At 30.9% G+C, this 18,628-nt stretch overlaps 1 protein-coding gene across 8 annotated transcripts in view; it reads right to left on the bottom strand.

Annotated features, from left to right (window-relative positions):
• LOC145279936 (protein EFR3 homolog A-like) overlaps positions 1 to 18,628 on the bottom strand; it is a 271,461-nt gene that overhangs the window by 37,707 nt on the left and 215,126 nt on the right. For all 8 annotated transcript variants that reach the window (XM_080131520.1, XM_080131519.1, XM_080131515.1 and 5 more), the window contains 6 exons: positions 17,250 to 17,304; positions 12,302 to 12,474; positions 11,700 to 11,769; positions 9,723 to 9,884; positions 6,263 to 6,391; positions 1,947 to 2,023 (listed from right to left, as the gene is read on the bottom strand). In XM_080131520.1, the coding sequence (XP_079987646.1) occupies positions 1,947 to 2,023; positions 6,263 to 6,391; positions 9,723 to 9,884; positions 11,700 to 11,769; positions 12,302 to 12,474; positions 17,250 to 17,304 (666 nt within the window). The remainder of the gene's footprint in view (positions 1 to 1,946; positions 2,024 to 6,262; positions 6,392 to 9,722; positions 9,885 to 11,699; positions 11,770 to 12,301; positions 12,475 to 17,249; positions 17,305 to 18,628) is intronic.

Here is an 18,628-nt window from a genome sequence, read left to right as displayed (position 1 = left end):
TGAGGAAATCCTTGTCGATAGATTCACTGATCCTATGCGAAATTACAGTCAGTACATCAGCTTTGGTTATTGCAGGAAGGAAACCATATTGTTTGTCACCGAGTAAGTTGTTTATGCTAAGATGGTTGACAATTTTTCTATTTAACAAAGATTCAAGCAAGTTACTCATGACACATAGAATACTAATTTGTCTGTACTGAGATGCAGAATAACGATCTCCAATATTTGTAAAATACTGGGCAGACTAATGAAGTTTTCCAAGGTTTGGGAAGCATTTTTTTTTTTTTTTTTTTTTTTACAAAGGCATCACCACATTATCAAGGCCCAGAGGCCACTCAAGGATAAGGGTTAAAGAGTGTACAGTAGAAATTGGTCAATATAGTAATCATTAGTAATGAAAATTTGGTAAATTTAATAACTTATATGGAACGGCTCATCAAGAACTTATTTACTTTAGACTTGAACACAACCATATTGTAGTCAGCCGGAAAGCAGGAAAACGGAAGACAATTCCACAGGCGTGCAGTTCTAAGAAAGAAGCTTTGTTCATGGAATCTACGTTTAGGTTTAGGCACAGATAAAGAGTGGGGGAAATTATTGATAGTGTTTACAGCTAGACGAGTGTTTCTTGTGAAAGTTTGGCGAGGGGGGACCATAGATTGAAGCTCAGTTGAACACCTTCCATGAAAATAACGATACATCAGAGACAAACTCGCAACATCTCTTCTGTGAGATAGAGGTTGCAAGGAGGAGAAAAGGACATCTCCTACGAGGCTACGAAGTCTATTTTGAACTCTATCAAGGCAGGACAAGTCCTTTCTAGCAGCTCCTGCCCAGATGTGGCAACAGTATTCCATCCTTGGACGTACCTGGCTCTTATATAGGTAGAGAATAGCATCAGCAGTGAGATATCTACTGGATCGATAGAAAGATCCCACCATTTTTCCAGCGGCCTTGGCAACAGATTTGATATACGTGTTCCATTTAAGATCAGGAGTAATGGTCAAGCCCAGAAGCTTGTCAAAACTTGAGGCCTCCTGAAGACGAGAGCCATTCATTTCAATTGATGACAAATGTGAATTAGAATGTTGATGATGTAAAGAGAGAAGCTTTCTCCTTTAGGCATCGATTGAACAGTTTTGCAAGAATAGGTGCTAGTTCCAGTTGCAGCTTTTTGAGTACTATAACTGGAATATTGTCAAGACCAGTTGCTTTGCTGGCATCAGCATCTTAATTTTTAATAAACTAACATTATTTTAATAGATATTTATAAAAGAAAATCTGCCATAAAATAATGGTTTATCTTTTATTGTGAGTACTAGCACAGCATTAACAATTTTTATGTTTCTTTTAAAACATAAGTAGTTATTTTGTATTATTTGGATTGGTCAGGCAACTATTATGATTGTTGATTCGCACTATAAACATGCAACACAATGCTTAAAAATATTAATTAGTAATCAGTTTTGAGTGACAATCTTCTGTAGGTTGAAGGTTCAATCTATTACAAGCAATAACTAAGTATAAAATAATTAACATTTCTACCTAGCATGCCAAAATATGAAAATAACAACCAAGATGAAAATAATTCCAAATAATTCAAATGATAGAAAGTATCAATCCTCATCTAAAAAATTCTGAAACTCTTATTTTAGGTTTAAACTTATATGCAATAAGTAAAATTTAAGATTATGCATGTTGCCATTTTGTTTTGATTCATTATTTTGATGATTACGGTGCTTTCTACACGATATCTTTAATAGTTTGGGAATCTGAACATGAAATATAATAGGTACTTGTTTTGTTTTGTTTTTTAAATTAAATCAAAAAAATTTGGACTTTAAGGAGTAAAAGTAAAAATGATAGCCTAAAAAGTTCGTTAAAAAAGTTTTTTTAAATGATTTTGTTCAAAGATCAAAATGAAAACAGCAGGAAAAGTAAATTACCAGCTTGACCTATTTTTTCGATTGAAAGCAAAATCAGGAAGTAAAAATGGAGCTTCCTCATCTCTGCATGCAAGAACCTGAAAGAAAAAGAAAAACGTGTAGAAAATATTGACACTTATTTTTAATATTTCAATTTTTCACTGGAAAAAAATAAAAATCATAACTTGATATTACCGTCATCAAACTTATTACATTCTATACCCATTATATATTTGTATGAATAAAATTTTAAAATAAAATTTAAAAACAGTATAGTTTAAAAATACCCATCCCATAGCATGTTCATATCGAACATCATAGACATACTGCAATCTTAAAAACTGAAGTTATAACATTAGTAAAGAGATTCATTATCTTTTATTTCAGTTATAACTCTGCAAAATTTTCTGTTTCATTTAAATCTCATTAAAATCAAGTTAAACATCTTTTTATATGGATAAGAATTCTTTGAGAAGAACCAAAGTAGCAGAATCAGTTGACAGAGGACAGGCAAGTACAAAAATAGTAGTAAGTAATAAAGATGGACTTGAGAGAAAGAGATAAATAAATATCTGGTCAAAGATAGGTTAGTTTGAAAGTCAATTTCTACAAACTGTCCAACTCATGCCAGCAAATAAAACTGCCATTAATTGAAGATTGTGAGGGAAAAGGGGTTATGTCTTACACAATTTTAACAGTTTGAACCAAAACAATTTAAATTAAGATAGTGCAATAGTAAAATGTGAAAATACAGTTTATATCATTCAGAAAGTGAAATTATGAAGTCAAAAATAATAATTAAAAAGAAAACACTGCAGAAAAAAAAAAAAAAAAATGAAGAATCTTATTTAACTACTAGCGGGGGTACCCGGCGTTGCCCGAGTGTTTGTTTCCTGGACGGGGGGGGGGGGGGGGTAGTTTTAAAAAATGTTATGGTAGGTAAGTAGGAAGGATCAAACCCGGAGTTATGAGTAAAAGTAGGAAAATAAAGTGTGAAAAAAAAAAAAAAAAAAAAACATCTGCAACGTTAACAGTTCGGGCACCAAGAAAAGTCCATTCCAGTTGTTTAGGGGAAAAAAAAAAAAAAACGACTACGGTAGGTTGGCGCGAACGTGAAAATATAATGTGAATTGTCCAGCACGCTAACGACTACGCCACAGAGCACTGCAGTTTAGTTTAGTGATTTTAAATAACTTCACATGAAAGAACTACGAAGCCAAACCGGTGTTCTCTTCTCAACTGTTCCTTGTGAACGATCCCCAAACGGTGTTAAGTGGTGGCAGGGGGAGGAGAAATTTATGAGAGAGTAAATATTTTACCACTTCCATTGATCTTAACCGATTTTGGCCGTGACTTCTCAGCAGAAAAAGTATAGAAATCTAAGATTATCGAGGAATTTGAGAAATAATTAGCCTATAACACACCTCAGATATTGTTCTGCCGTTTGTGCATATTATATTTGCATGAAATATCTTGATTTTTAATCCTATTAATGTCAAAATCAGACGGGGAAAAAATGAGTTCATTTTATTTATATAGATTAAAAATAATTTTTTAATTTGCTTATTTTTACTTTTTCTTTCCTTACAATATAACTAGCAATATAACTAGCAATATAACTAGATGAACTTCCTTTTTGCTACACCTAAATATGGAACAAAAATACATACAAATGGAAACCTCATAGCAATATGTTGATATTAGCTATTGTCATCTTGACGACTCTACTATAATTATACAGAAGACGAAAAGTGTCAACCCAGTTGTTTAGACAACAACGGATTATCTGTTGGAGTCAAAAGAATTCTTCACAAAACATACATATACAATAAAACTACAAAACTCAATTCAATATGATTTAAATATAAAAAAAACTTATCGATAAAGGGAAATAACTTTTGCAGTCATTAAAAGTTTTCATCATTTATTCACAATAGATTCAATTCATTAAACTATGAAACAACTTCACGATTATTCTCGCTTCAACATAACTATCATAATTACTCTTAATTTATTATTTTCTTTATTCACTATTGCTCCAATATTTATTGAAAAAAAAAAATGTAATAACTAAAACGGATTTTTTTCTAATTATTCAAAGCTCATTAATATTCACACTTTCTTCTCTCCTTTGCTCTTATATAATCTTGACACAACATAGCTAGTTTCCTCTTCCCTAGATTCAACGCATAATTAGCACACCTCCAAACAACAATTCAACAGATATCTTAAGTCCTGGAACCTTTTCTGTGTTAAATTCTTTAAAGATTCTTTTTGTCTCATCAATGTTGGGATCAATCATATACATGATCTCTTTTTAAGATCAATGATCTGTTATTAATAGTCCATGTCATCCCTAAAATAGTCTGTCCATTGCTCTATGATGCTATCAGCATTGTTGAAAAGGATAGAACTATCTTTAGATTTCATGAATACCATTGACAAAGACTGTAGACCAAAAGTTTGTCTGATTTTGTTATACATAGCTTTTGAATCATTGTGATTATAAGGTGTCTGAATTTTTGACATTTCAGCCCACCATCTATTCATTTGAGGGTGAATAAATAAGTTTGCAGAATTTTCAAGAAATTAATTTATTTTATGAAAACAAGTTTGATTCTAGAAAATGTATGAAATTTAATGGTCTTAAAAAAGTAAAGATACCTTGTTTTATTGGTGCATATTAACTATGGATCAAATTCAAAGCAAATTTGAAATATCTGAATTTTTAAATGGTGGGTCATACCTATATTATAGCCCAAAAAATCCTTTAATATACTCCAAAGAAACTGAATTTGGAGAAATTTCATTAATTGATATTTAATAATCATGGTTCAAATTTCACAAAAATCAAAAGGTATCTAAATTTTTACTTCCCTTGCATATTACTAAATGGTAAAATCCATTGAAAGCGGTCGGTGGTTCTATGAGAAAATAAAGCTGTGTGCGCATTATAAATGTTTCTTTTCTGTGTCTTATGTTATACATTAGTACATTAGGGGTCATTTCGAGTTAAAAGTTTATTTACTGCACTCATCTGAACTAGAGAAAATCATGATTTAAATGTGTGTCTCATCTAAATAACTAACGATAATTCTCTGATATGGACGACCAGACGGGTGATCAAAAAGTCAGATCGAGCGTACCGGAAAAAGAAATGAGATCAAATTGACAATTGGCCTTTTTTTTTTTCTTTTTTTTTTTTGGCTTGAACTTTGCGCTTTTCAGATTAATTTGTTATGTTTTATTTTCTTGGTGGATAATTTTTTTTTTTTGCCGTGTTTTTTTTGTTTTTTTTTTTTTGCCCGTTTTTTTTTTTGGGGGGGGGGGGGGGGTCTTGAATAAAAAAAAATAACTCGACTGTTTTTTATTCAAACGTAAATAAAATTCAATTTCGATTTGGCTCATTTCATTAGTCTCATTTTGTTTTCCGGTACGCGGTACGCTCGATCTGACTTTTTGATCACCCGTCTGGTCAGCCATATTAGAGAATTATCGTTAGTTATTTAGACGAGACATACACATTTAACTCATGATTTTAGGGTGCAGTAAATAAACTTTTAACTCGAAATGACCCCTAATGTACTAATGTATAACGTAAGACACAGAAAAGAAAAATTTATAATGCGTACACAGCTTTATTTTCTCATAGAACCACCGACCGCTTTCAATGGATTTTACCTACTAAATACAACCAACATTACAGCTACTTATACTTAGTAGCAGTGTTCTAAAATTCATAATGATCAGTTAATTAGTTTAGATTTAGTTTGTTTTACAACACATCAACGACCTATAGTTTATTTAATGTTGAGCAAAGTTGTCAAACAGAATTCTATTAAGCAGGATATTTTATATTCTTGGAAGAGTGATTTGTTCTATGGCATAACAACCAGTTCTTTGTAAACATTACTCTTGGCAAGAGTAATCTTTTTTTGTTTGATTGACTCTTAGCCAACTTCTAATATTTGGAGGAAAATAAAATGGAAAAGCAAGGTTTGATCTTTAGAAAAGTCAAATTGATTGGGGATAAACAGGCTAGCCGATCAATCAGTTCGGCCCTCTACGAAGTAAAGTATCACCAAATCGCCATTCACACTTTACAGTTTTTTTAATATTATGGAGTGGACCCCCCCCCCCCAAAAAAAAAAAACTCTACAAAACTAAATATTTTCTGAACTGATAACTATTGACAGTTGTGTAAGCATTATTTTTAGTTTTCACCATAGGTGTATGTTTCCAACGGTCCAAGTACCTGGTTTTTCATATATTTCCATGCAATGAAACCATCCTTGGATATGCAAATCACAGTCAAATGGAAATGGTCATTCACTTACTTGGTTAACATGTTCGGAAAAAGCAGGAATGGCCATCAACAGAGCCAGAAGATTTAAGTAGGCAGCAAGCAGAGCATGGATGGCACATTTGTGCATGATAGGAAGATGGTTGGTAGTGCAGACCATGTGCTAAAATGGAAGACGAGAAAAAAGATATAGAAAGGACACTGTAGAAAATGTTAACATTTTAAAATAAAAATGAAGAAATGGAGAAAAAAAACTAAAGTAAAAAAAAAAAAAAAAGGGTTTAATTTTTTTTTAAGTAAAACTAAGTTTTAAAAATTATAAAAAATGGAAAAAAAATAAAAAACAGAAAAAGGAAAATCCACAAACAAAAAAAAGGATAAAGAAGGAGGATGGATAAAAAGAGAAAACAAAAACAGAAATAAAAACTAAAATTTTTAAAATAATGTTAATTAAAAATAAAAACAATTGAAACCAATAAAATAAAAAAAGCATTAAAAATGTTATTTTACAAAATTGACCCAACATGTCACAGATAGTTTAGTCAGTTATCTAAAAAGCCAATTGCAAAAAAATATTTTATTAATTCAGAGATACCAATAAAAAAAATTAAAATAAAAAAAATCTTATAAGGTTTTCTCAGAATTAATAACAGCTTTTTGGTCCTCGTAATGTCAATTATAACTTTGTTTATTAGTCTTGTAATTGTCTCAAAATCAATACACTGTTATTTTTGTATACAGATGGCCCGGAACAAAATTCAAAAAATAAAAAATGACAGCCTGATTTTTTAAAAAATGAGTAAAAAAATAAAAGATAATTTTTAGAAAATATCTAGTTTCTTTGCATCGTTTTTTGGTCAAAATCCACCAAAAGTTAGTATTCATATAAAACAAATAATGATCTCCCACCTTCATCCAAAAATTGCATATTTTCACAAATATTTTTAAAAAATAATTTTATTAGTTTTTACCTAAAATCCTTTGAAAATCTTAGAATTATTTATTCATACAAATCTTATATTGGTAACCATACAAAATCTTGTTACCTTAACCATTCTCATTAGGTGCTAAATTACCCCAAAATGATAAAAATAATTTGATTACAAATATCTGACAATATTTTCATTACTTTTTTCACAAAACAAAGCCAAAGTTTTGATCTTTGTTTATAGTAATCAAATAGAAGTGATTGCTGGGTGAGAGAACTCTTTCTCTTGGTTTTTACAGATATGAAAAATGTAAAAGTTTTACAGAAAAATATTATAAACTGAATAAAGGCTATAGTCTATATTAATCAAATTGTGAGAGAGAATGTCCGTGTTTTGCTTAAATTTAACTCTGATAATTACACATTAAATTCTTTTTTATTTACTATTAACTGAATATTTATTGAAATCAAAAATGCAATCGTATAAAATAAAACAATTTTTTAATCTTAATTTTGAAATTAAATTATGAAATTACATCAAAAAAAAAAAATACATTTTGCTTCATAAACAAGTCAGTCATTTTACTTTTGTTAATAATTGGGAAAAGAAAAAAAACAAGAATGTCTTACTTTGAGATCTTTCAGAATTTGTAAGCATTAGATAGAAAGTCATGTTTGGCTTTAAAATAACTAGCAAATACGCATTTGCTAAAAATGTTGAAAATTTTATAAAATAAAGATTAAAAGAAAAATTAAAGTCTTTTTTCAACACAAGGAAGTCACCACTTATCAAGGCCTGAAGGCCATCGAGGATCAGGGTTAATGAGTGTATGATAGTCACCAAGACAACAGTGTTGTAATCATTAATGGAAATTGGGTATAACTTGATTATTTAAGGGGCCGGCTCAAGAATTTGTTTACATTGGATTTAAAGACTACCATATAGTCAGTCGGAAAGCAGTCCAGCGAAAGAGTTCTACAGGCGGGCAGTTCTAGGTAATAAGCTTTGTTCGTGGAATCTGCATTTGGGTTTATAATAATTTTGTTCAATTAATAATTTAATGACTAACAATAATGGAATAATTTAACCTTTAAAATATTTTTGAAAAGAAAAATATTTGGATAAAAAAAAAAAAAAAAAAATACAAACAGCATCATTAAAACTTTTTAAAAAACTGCTGGTTATGGATAGCTAGTTTCACCAAAATCCTAAAAGCTTTTCGAATTCAACTTTTTGTAATACACTTTTCACAGTATTTAGTTTGCTTGCCTTCCTCATACCATCACACTTAATCTCTTCAAATCCATTGTGACATAGTTTTTCAGCAAATGTACTGATATCAATTTTCAGTATTTCATTAACCATCCACAATGAAAAACTTATGCTACAAAATATTTTTAAATTACTATTAATAATATAGATTATTTGGAATACTACTCTCATCCTAGTGGTTGTTTTCACATTTCAGTCAATGGAACCTCCAAGCTTACATCAGGCACAGCCTTTCAAACTCAGGAATCTATATGGAATTTCAAATTGAACACTTTACTTGATCTACCGGTGTAAATTGTTATCGTTTCATCATCCATGTCCAAATGGAAGTGCAAATTATTATACTACTAGCAGGACCCATGGAAATTCCTCGCAATAAGAAAATGAGGCTACATCAAATAGAGGTCACTATCCTTGTCCAGGGTTGCCAGATTGGCCTTTTTTTTTTTTTGTTTCCTTGAAGCAGTTTTGCCTTCTAAAAAACAACAGTTGGCCGGGTGTATGTAGGTGGTGTAGTAAGGAACTCTGGAATTAAAAAGAATGTTGGGGGGGGGGGGGGGACAACAATAGGCAGTTCAGGTGGAGACAGGTGTTTAAAAAAGGAGGAAAAAAGGGGTAGTAAATAGGCAGGCTCGGACCCGTAAGGTGAAAGAGGAAAAGGTTAAAAAAAAAAAAAAAAAAAAAAAAAAAAAAATTAAAAAAATGTTGCCTTAACTGATGTCTATCGCGCCAGCGAATGTACCGAGCATTGAAATTAAGCGTAGGCAATCCAAGCAAGACGATAACTTTGCTAAACTGTTGACGCAAAAACCGACCCCTCACAGAAAACTGTCCAGTTGAGGTGTAGGAATTAATATTTTTGGACAATTTTTCTATATTTGTCATCCGAGACAGAGTTCCAAAACAATACTGATCTCATCAGAATCCATCTCGTCTGTCGAAAATTTTTTGACAAACATACATACATACATACATACATACATACATACATACATTCACACAAACCGACGATTGAGATTTATATTATAGCTGTTGATCAAGAACATTAACTCTCATTCTTATCTCGGGTCGCCAGATTGGGTTTTTTTTTTAAACAATGTTTTAGCAACTCCTACAGGTCAATTACGTCTTTCTGAAGATTATCAACTACAATAAAAAACATTTAAAAAAAAAAAACTCAAGAGAATACAAGAGGGTTTAAAATATTGTAAACATAACAAGCAAGATGAAGAAATAAAAAGTGGATAAAAAGAAACAATTTGCAATAGAAACGACATCATTATTATTACTTACCTGAATATCCAGAGCAAGTCGACAAAGATCTACAAGAATTTCATTACTTCCAACCTCGACTAAAATTAAAGCCATCGTGCAATAGAGTGATGCAAAATTATCCAGATGGTTGCTTTCCATTTCAATATTTTCATATAAATGATGGTAAAAGTGATTGCCAGTCTGAAATTTAAAAAAAAAAAAAAATTATTTTAATTTAAAAAATAAATTTCATGAATATGTAGGGAAGAGAGGAGATACGAAATTGTGATCGGCCAAGCTAATCATATGATCTGGTTAGATAGTAAGTTTTTAACATGATTAAGTTTTGCAAAAGAAAAGGAAAAAAAAAAATAACACCAATGTTTGGTAAAATTTTGGTCAAGAAGTCAGCATCTTCAGCAGCTATCTGGTAGCACTAGATGTTCAATGGATATTACCACTTTAGGCCAAAGTGGACCTGGAAGCAATAATAACTAAAGGGCAACTTGACATTCCCCACAGCGCCCAAATGTATGCCTTAAGGTCATGTCCAAAACCTATTACATATGGAACAAAAATAAACAATGAAACAGAGAAACATGACATAACAAATCACCAGTTGAATTCAGTTAATAATCTAAATATTTTACATCATTCATATTCAATTTATTATCCTAGCATAGGTACCAGCCATGAACATCAAATCCAAGATGACACTGCTGATATATGAAGAGTTCAAATAAAAATCACTAAGATGATCATGGGAAAATATATAACATTCTATTTTCAACCTCACAATTTATTCCTTACTGAATTATAAGTTAAAGTACCACTATGATAGATGGGAGAATTTAACACTGTGTACACATACCTGACAAACTCTTCCAGCTATCAGCATTGGTAACACACTGCTGCTTAGTAATGACGGATGAACTTACTCCATCCACTTCCAATTCTCCATCACTTGCTTCTCTCAGTGCTCTGATAACATCACTAAGAAAACTTCTAAACTATGTCCATAGTTTTGCTATCCAAATATATTTTCTCTGCATAAGAGTTCTCATCTGTCACTGTTGTCTTACATTACTCCAACTAACATGTTCGATACAACTGACTAGAAGGCCGTTTAGAAAGTGTTTGTTTGTTTTGAATGTCCACTAAAGTTTGTGAACATCATTGAACTCTGTTGCAGAAAAAATATAGAATATTTCTAAAATAAAATAGAGCTATGTTCTGTCACAATTAATATTAAATCAACATAGAAAGAGTTTGGTTAGATCATTGAAAACATTTGAAAGGTTAATTGAAAAATGTGTAGAAAAAAAATGTTAGTTTTTATAAATGAACAAAAAATATTTTTCAAGACTTTTAGTGGTATACAATTTTTTTCAAAGAGTTTTTTTTCCCCCCATTTCATTTTGCTGGTAGTATTAACCTCAAGGAGTGGGATTCATGAAGAGAGCAAAGTATATGCCTGGTCTTATTGATGGATGTTGCAAAGACTAAATGCGAGGTGCTTGCATGGTTGGAGCAAATTTTGAATAGAGTTTGGTCATACCATTGATAACATTATTACATGATTATTTGAAAGGCTTAGAAAAAAAACATTTTATTTGTTTAATCAAAAATGATCTAACATTATTTGGTGTCAAAAACTTTTCCAAATTATCCATGGCGACTATTTTTTTCTACATTACAGCTCTTTACTAGTTGCATCAATTACCGATGCAGCGAAGTCATTTTAATATTTTTAAGTGTTGTCTCATTTTGATACTTAAACTCGTATTACATTCTTGTTACATCTATAGATGACCAATGTCCTATTTGTTTGTCTTTGAGAATCCAGACTTGACCTATTCAGTCATTTTTGGGTTCATCAATGTACCTTCTTCAAGATTGGTGGGATTACTACTATTATCATCATCCAATTATAGATTTAACAAACGAGTACTTTGAAACCAATGTAAAAATTTGGAGATAATATCAATATAAATGCATAACATATCAATTTCTTACCTTTTTCATAAACATAATGTCTTGTCGCGAAGTGGTTTCTATAGTCAATTCAGACAGGTCTTTCATTATACTATATGAAAAAAAAATTTTTTTTTTAATGCTTACAAATAAAAACAGGATAAAAAAAAAATGAAAAGATATAAAACATCTTTTCTTTACACAAACATTTAAAAGTAAAAAAAAAGAATTTTGTTCCTTCGTATGTTGTAAATGAATCAAAATAAAAAAATATACGAAAAGATTCACTCAGAGTGGATTTGAAAACAAAATGGATTTCATTTTCTGATCGAATGATCTTCACTTTAATTAGTGAGAATTTATAAAATAAGTCTTGGTTTACTGCATATCAACCCATTTCTTTTTAAACTTCAAACCAAAATAATTACTGTGATGGAATCATTGCAGATAAACTACAATTTTAGCAATAACGTTTACATATCTATTACTCTACTAAATAGAATCAAAATTTGTTTAGCTACGCCTTTTTTCCTATATGTTTTAATTACAAAAAACAAAAATAATTAAATATATATAGTAAACAAAGATGCTACATCCCTGTTGACTATTCTTTGGATTTTGTAAAACTGCTAAAAATAACTTACCAAACAGTTTTTAACTTTGTTGTGTTCCCGTGTCTATCAATAAGTGTATGTAGAATGTCTTGTACAATCAGACGGAGAGCTGGTTCTTCAACCCGTGACATCTTCAGGAGTGGAATTAGAAATTCTGGAGGGAAGGCATTCATCATCACAACAGTCTGGTATTTAGTGGCCACCTGATGATTTAAAAAAAATATTTAAATGTTAAAATAAAAGGTATAGTCTTCCTTAATAGTAATTTTTTTTTGTTCTAGTTGGAGATGGAGCATCCTACTGGATGCCAGATATTCATCCACCATCTCATACATTGCAACCAAGAGACCTTTTTAAGATTCTAACCATCCCTTTAAGTGCAATTGTTTCTATTTCTCTTGCACTTGGTTCACAGAGTATATTCGCCAGATAGTTTTTGAAATCCTTTTTCATTAACCCGGTTGCTCCTATGGTTATTATTTACAGTTAAACGAGTTTAGACAATACTCCTAAACAATTTATTTTTACTGAAAATCATGGTTTAACAAAACAAAAACAAAAAAAAAATTTAGTCATAGCATTAGTAGAGGTGAAGTGATAAATAAAAATTGGTCATATTTGAACACACACACAATTCTTGAAGTTACTTGTCCCACAGTTGTAAGTACTAAGTTTTAAGAATTGTATCCAACTGTGCAAAATAATTGTTTTACATAACATGAAAACATCATTTAATTTGTTTATAAATATCTTTTATATTCTTATTGTAAGACTTTTAAAATGTGTGTGTGTGTGTGTGTGTGTGTGTATGTATGTATGTATATATATATTTATATATATAAAAAGAACTGTGCGTGTGTGACTTTGTTCCCCATGGACTCGAAAATGGCTGGGCCGATTTTATGAAATCGGACACAAAGGTACTTTGTGTCTGGCAGTGTTCTTATGTAGGTTTTTGTATTGGAATGTGTTCAATAAGTATCGATAATTGAAATAATTTGATGAAAGAAGGAACAGGCAATTTTAAACAAAGTTAACAGCTTACAGTCTAACATCAGAGTGCATTTGAGAAGTTTTATTACCACACAAGTGAAAAGGCACAACATAAAATTAACAGTAGGTTCTTGGATATGACAGGGGGGGGGGGGAGAAATGAAAGTTTTTGACTACAATGTATTGTGGACTGAGTTACTTCCTCCTAATACATTGTGGTTCTTTACTAGAGTGGACAATCAATCGATTTTATTATAAATGGGTGGTTTTACCGATTTCAATGACAGTATAGGAGAGTAGAACATTTGTTGATCCTCATTCAGTCTCCCTATATATATATATATATATATATATATATATATATATATATATATATATACACATACACACACACACAATATTTATTGATAAACATCTTTTATATTCTTATGAGCCTTTTTAAAATATATAATAATTTCCACCCCCAAACAACGTCACAGCCCACAAGAGCCATGACAGTCAACGAACCGTAAGTCCAAGACTCAAGTTTCACCCTTATTTGGGCTTATCAGTTAGACACATTCAAGCTCAAGATTCGAAACCTGAGCCTCTTGCATGCAAGGCAAGCACTCTGCCAACTGAGCAAATGCCCCACAAACAAGAAATTCTATTAACTAACAAAGCAAACCGGCACAAGTTCGAATCCTGAGTTTGGATGTGTCTAACTGATGAGCCCAAATGAGGGCAAAACTTGAGTCTTTGACTTCCGGTTCGTTGACTGCCATGGCTCTTGTGGGCTGCGACGTTACTTATATAATGATTTTCAGAATGTGAGAGATTATATATAATAAATTCCACAGCCAAACAATGTTGCAGCCCACAAGAGGAGCCTATCCTTGTTTTATCGTTATTTCCATAGCAGGTGCTCATCTGAACTCCAATCTCTGGTCCCCCCCTCGCCAATCTTTCACGAAAAACACCCGTCTAGCTGAATCCACTGTGAAAAATTTCCCCCACTCTATATCTGTGCCTAAATCAAAATGCGGATTCCATGAACAAAGCTTCTTTCTTAGAACTGCATGCCTGTGGAACTCTGTTCCGTCTGCCTGCTTCCCACTGGACTACAACTTGGATGTCTTCAAGTCCAATGTTAAAAAATTCCTAATGAACCGCCCCCTTAAGTAAACACTTCATCAAATCTCCACACTAACGTAATGTACTTGCAATAACCCTTATCCCTGAGTGGCTTCCGGGCCTTGATAAGTGGTGATCACTGTGTAAAAAAAAAAAAAAAAAAGTAAAGAACTAGTTAAAACTGGAAAAGAAAAGGACAAGATATCCTAGTAAAAATATAATAAATTTATAACTTAATATCGCAGCATTAAGAATTGATCATATAATGTTAAACTGAATTTTTTTTTTTAATTTTAATGCTGCAATATTTTAAGTTATAAATTTATTACATTTTTTACTAGAATATCTTATCCTTTTCCAGTTTTAACAACTAGTCCTTTACTTTTCCATGTTTAAGCTTAACCATATTACTTTTCATGCTCGCATTTTTCTATTGTAATCCATGATTTTTTCCAGGCTTCCAATAAATTCACTTGTTCTTTGTTTAATTTCAGTCTTATTTTTTTGCACCCATAAACATAACACACACACACACACACACACATGTAATAACAATGTATGGCTTCAATAAAATTCCTCCAATTATCTCCCTTTCATTCTTCTGTTTCACTTGTTTGGTTTGGTTTTACGGCATATCAACCCTTTTCGGGTTATTTAATGCCAAATCCAGTTATTTCAGAAACCCTATTCATGTTGCATCGAATTATTTTGTAGATTTTTATTCTTCAAGCTCTGTGTATCTTCAATCGCAAGTTTGTAGTGTTTGATTTGGTTGTTTTATAGTGGATTTTAACGTTTTTGTTCCCTGCTCTGTAGAACATGAGTTTTGCAATGGGAGAGGGGAAAAGGGTTACAATATTAATGTTTTGTTCATTTTAAGTTAGGAAACCAGTCAGGAAGTGGCAACCAAGATACATGTGGCAAAATGTGCTCTGAATACCCATGCACAGCCATCACCCCATCGCTGGCCAAAGTGCATTGAGAATGATGGTGATTATGTAGAAGAATAAATTTTGGAGCACAAAAGGTTGCTTGTTTTAATGGCACCACTTGTCTCCATAACTTTTCAACTTTATTTTTTAAATTAAAAAATAGGATACTTTACTTTTGGAATGACTTTCGTATATTTTTAGATTTCAAATATAAATTTTAATAAATTTTCAAATATCTCCATCGTGTAAGACTAAAGCTGTAGAAAAAATATTTGATTATATAAACCACATCAAATGTATGGGTAAAAAATTCTTGCAAGTTCACTAAAAAATCATTTTTTTTTTTATTTGCAGTATATAATTGTTTCTGCCTACCATTAAGACATCTATAATGTTCAAAATGTAGGAGACATTAAATCTTTTGATGCAGTCATCTGTAAATATAATTAACACTATACATTAGTTTGATCTTCCATCAATATCTACAGTTTTATAGAAATACTGGACACTCAATCCACAGGATTAAATATACCAAATGTGTCCAATTCATCAGCCAATGTTATAACTCACAATCGCAATTCTCCATCAGGTAAATAAAAAATCGTCCATGGTTTAACTAAAATAAGCAATTTATATATATTTTTTAGAATGACTAACTAAAATTGTTAAGGAAGTCTATATAAAAATAATATATTAATATAAATAAATGAAAAATATTTGAAAATTTTAATATAAGGAATATTTCAGAATTTTAAAACTTAAATCATTGGTGACACTTGTCCATAATAGGAACAACATGAAATGCATTTCGAAGATTACACACATAACACACACACTGACGATTTCACAAGGATAAAATAGATATAAGTCCCCCCCCCCTTTAGGTTGAGCACTCATAAATAATCTAGCCTGCTACTTAACTGGCTGAAAAATGCGACGCTCATTGTTTGTTTATAAACAAGCGGTTAGAGAACTTTAAAAGTGGTGGACAAATGTTTGTTTAAATAGAGATTTGGAGAGATAATTTACGGGCGTGGATAAAATATATATATATATATATATATAAGCCCCCCCCCTCACTTTGGGTTGAGCACTGCCAATCTAGCCTGCTACTTAATTGGACGAAAAATGCGATACTCATTGTTTGTTTATAAAATGGTGGACGAATGTTTGTTTGAATAGAAATTTGGCGAGATAATTTACGGTGCCGCTCCCGTGGGTCGATCGATAGAACTGCTGACTGTCAATGCAATACAACAAAACAGGACTGTATGTCAATGACTACAAATAAATAAATATATATGTAAATAATTACAAATATCTATTATTAAATAATTATTTGTGCCTCCATTTTGGCTGGGCACTTTAATGAAAAAATAATATAATCCGTCCAAGCTAGAAATGCAAGTTCCTTTCTGTTGAACGCTGTTGTCATAACAGTAACATAAGCTGACGATAGTTGTCTGCCCACTTGACACATAAATAGGACTTATTTCTCATCTTGTCCGCACCCATTGAAGGTGTGCTTGGAATCGAGTTAAAGCTAACTTTTGTCCCAGGGTTCGAATCGTGCAATTTACTTGAACAGTTACACTGATGATTCAACAAGGATGAAACGTATATGTATGTGGATAATTAAAAATACTTAGTATTAAATAATTTTAATTATATATATATATATATATATATATATATATATATAAAATCATGAAAAGCATTTTTGAGAAAATTAGAAGTGCAGACAATGGAAATAAGATTAACTTTCATATAAAAATAATTTTGCTTGAGGGTTTTAAATCTTTTTTTTTTTGTGCGTGTGTTTGTTATAAAAATTATCCTTTAACAAATAACTAAATTCTTCTTTTTTTTTTTTTGTTTTAATGATTACAACATAAATGAAAAAATAAAAACAAATAGTAAAATACATTCCAATTACTTACCTTAAGTAAGGTTTTTAACAACATATTTTGTAGTTGGATATCAATTGGTGGGGTTCTAATAAAAGAATTAAAAATAAATTCAGTATTATAAGACAATAAAATTAATGATAGTAAAAAGAGAATTTTTGATTCAGTACTACCCAAAGGCTACATTTGTGAAACCATCTTTTTAATAAAACAGCCATACATTATATTAGTGTTGGGACGATTAATCGAGGGGAAAAAAAAAAAAAAAAAAATTTATTAAAAAATAGGAAAAATTTGTGCCTATTTTCTGATACCAAAAACGATTCCTTTATCTTTTTTTTTTATTTGATTTTGTTTAAAACAAAATCTTTCACTGCTAGTAATAATAAAATATTTATTGATTTTAGACTATCAGTAAGACTAAAATCTATAGATCACCCCACCCACAAGTGCATTTTTATGTTTGAGAAAATATTTAACATACTTTTATGAAAATTGTGACAAAATAACTTTATAGTAAATATTTAGAGATTTATAAAGAATCGGAATCAGTAATAATATTGGAGTCATCCCATCACTATATATATATATATATATATATACTAGCAAAAGTACCCGTCGTTGACTGGGTTCAAAAGCAGCCTACAGAAAATGGACTCTGATTCATGAAAGTATGATAGGTTATGAAAAGGAAGGGTTGTAAAGAGATAGCTTCGAATTTGGGGGTATCAAAACCAAAGCAAAATATGATGAAAGTAAAAATAAAATAGATAAACCCCATAATTTATTATACCATACCTGTTCACACTGAAACACTTATCACAATATTCTGTGGATCTATATTAAAAAACCTTGTTAAATTTTTTGACATTTCTATTCTATGGAGGTCAGGCGCGAATGAACACCCTATAATTTTATTATGCCATATTTCTTCAAACTGAAACATAATTATCAAAGTATACTTACGCAGATAGATATGAAAAGTCTTTATTAAAGTTTGTGCCTATTTCCATTCTATGGAGGCCAGGTGCGAACGCAGACCCCACAATTTTATTATACCATCCCTATTTAAGTTAAAACATACTTATCAAAGTATTCTTATATACATCTATATCAAAAATACTTGTAAACGTTTTTTTTTTTAAATTCTTAAATTTTTTATTTCCATACTTTGTGGACCACGCACGAATGCAGACCCCACAATTTTAATGAACCATCATTCTGCCAGATACAAACATACCAATTCCTGTGTCTCTATACATCTATCATTACATGTAATCAGTTTTTTTAAATAGTCAACCATATAGGAGCCTATTAGTGACCAGACACACACACGCACAGACATTCAGCTTTATATATATATATATATATATATATATATATATATATATATATAAAAACATAATTTTAGA

This window comes from Euprymna scolopes, chromosome 7 (genome assembly GCF_053919585.1).
Source record: "Euprymna scolopes isolate OS-2025 chromosome 7, ASM5391958v1, whole genome shotgun sequence".
Lineage (NCBI taxonomy): Eukaryota > Metazoa > Mollusca > Cephalopoda > Sepiida > Sepiolidae > Euprymna > Euprymna scolopes.
Note: the sequence above shows the minus strand (reverse complement) of the source record. Positions and strands in the feature narration are given on the sequence as shown.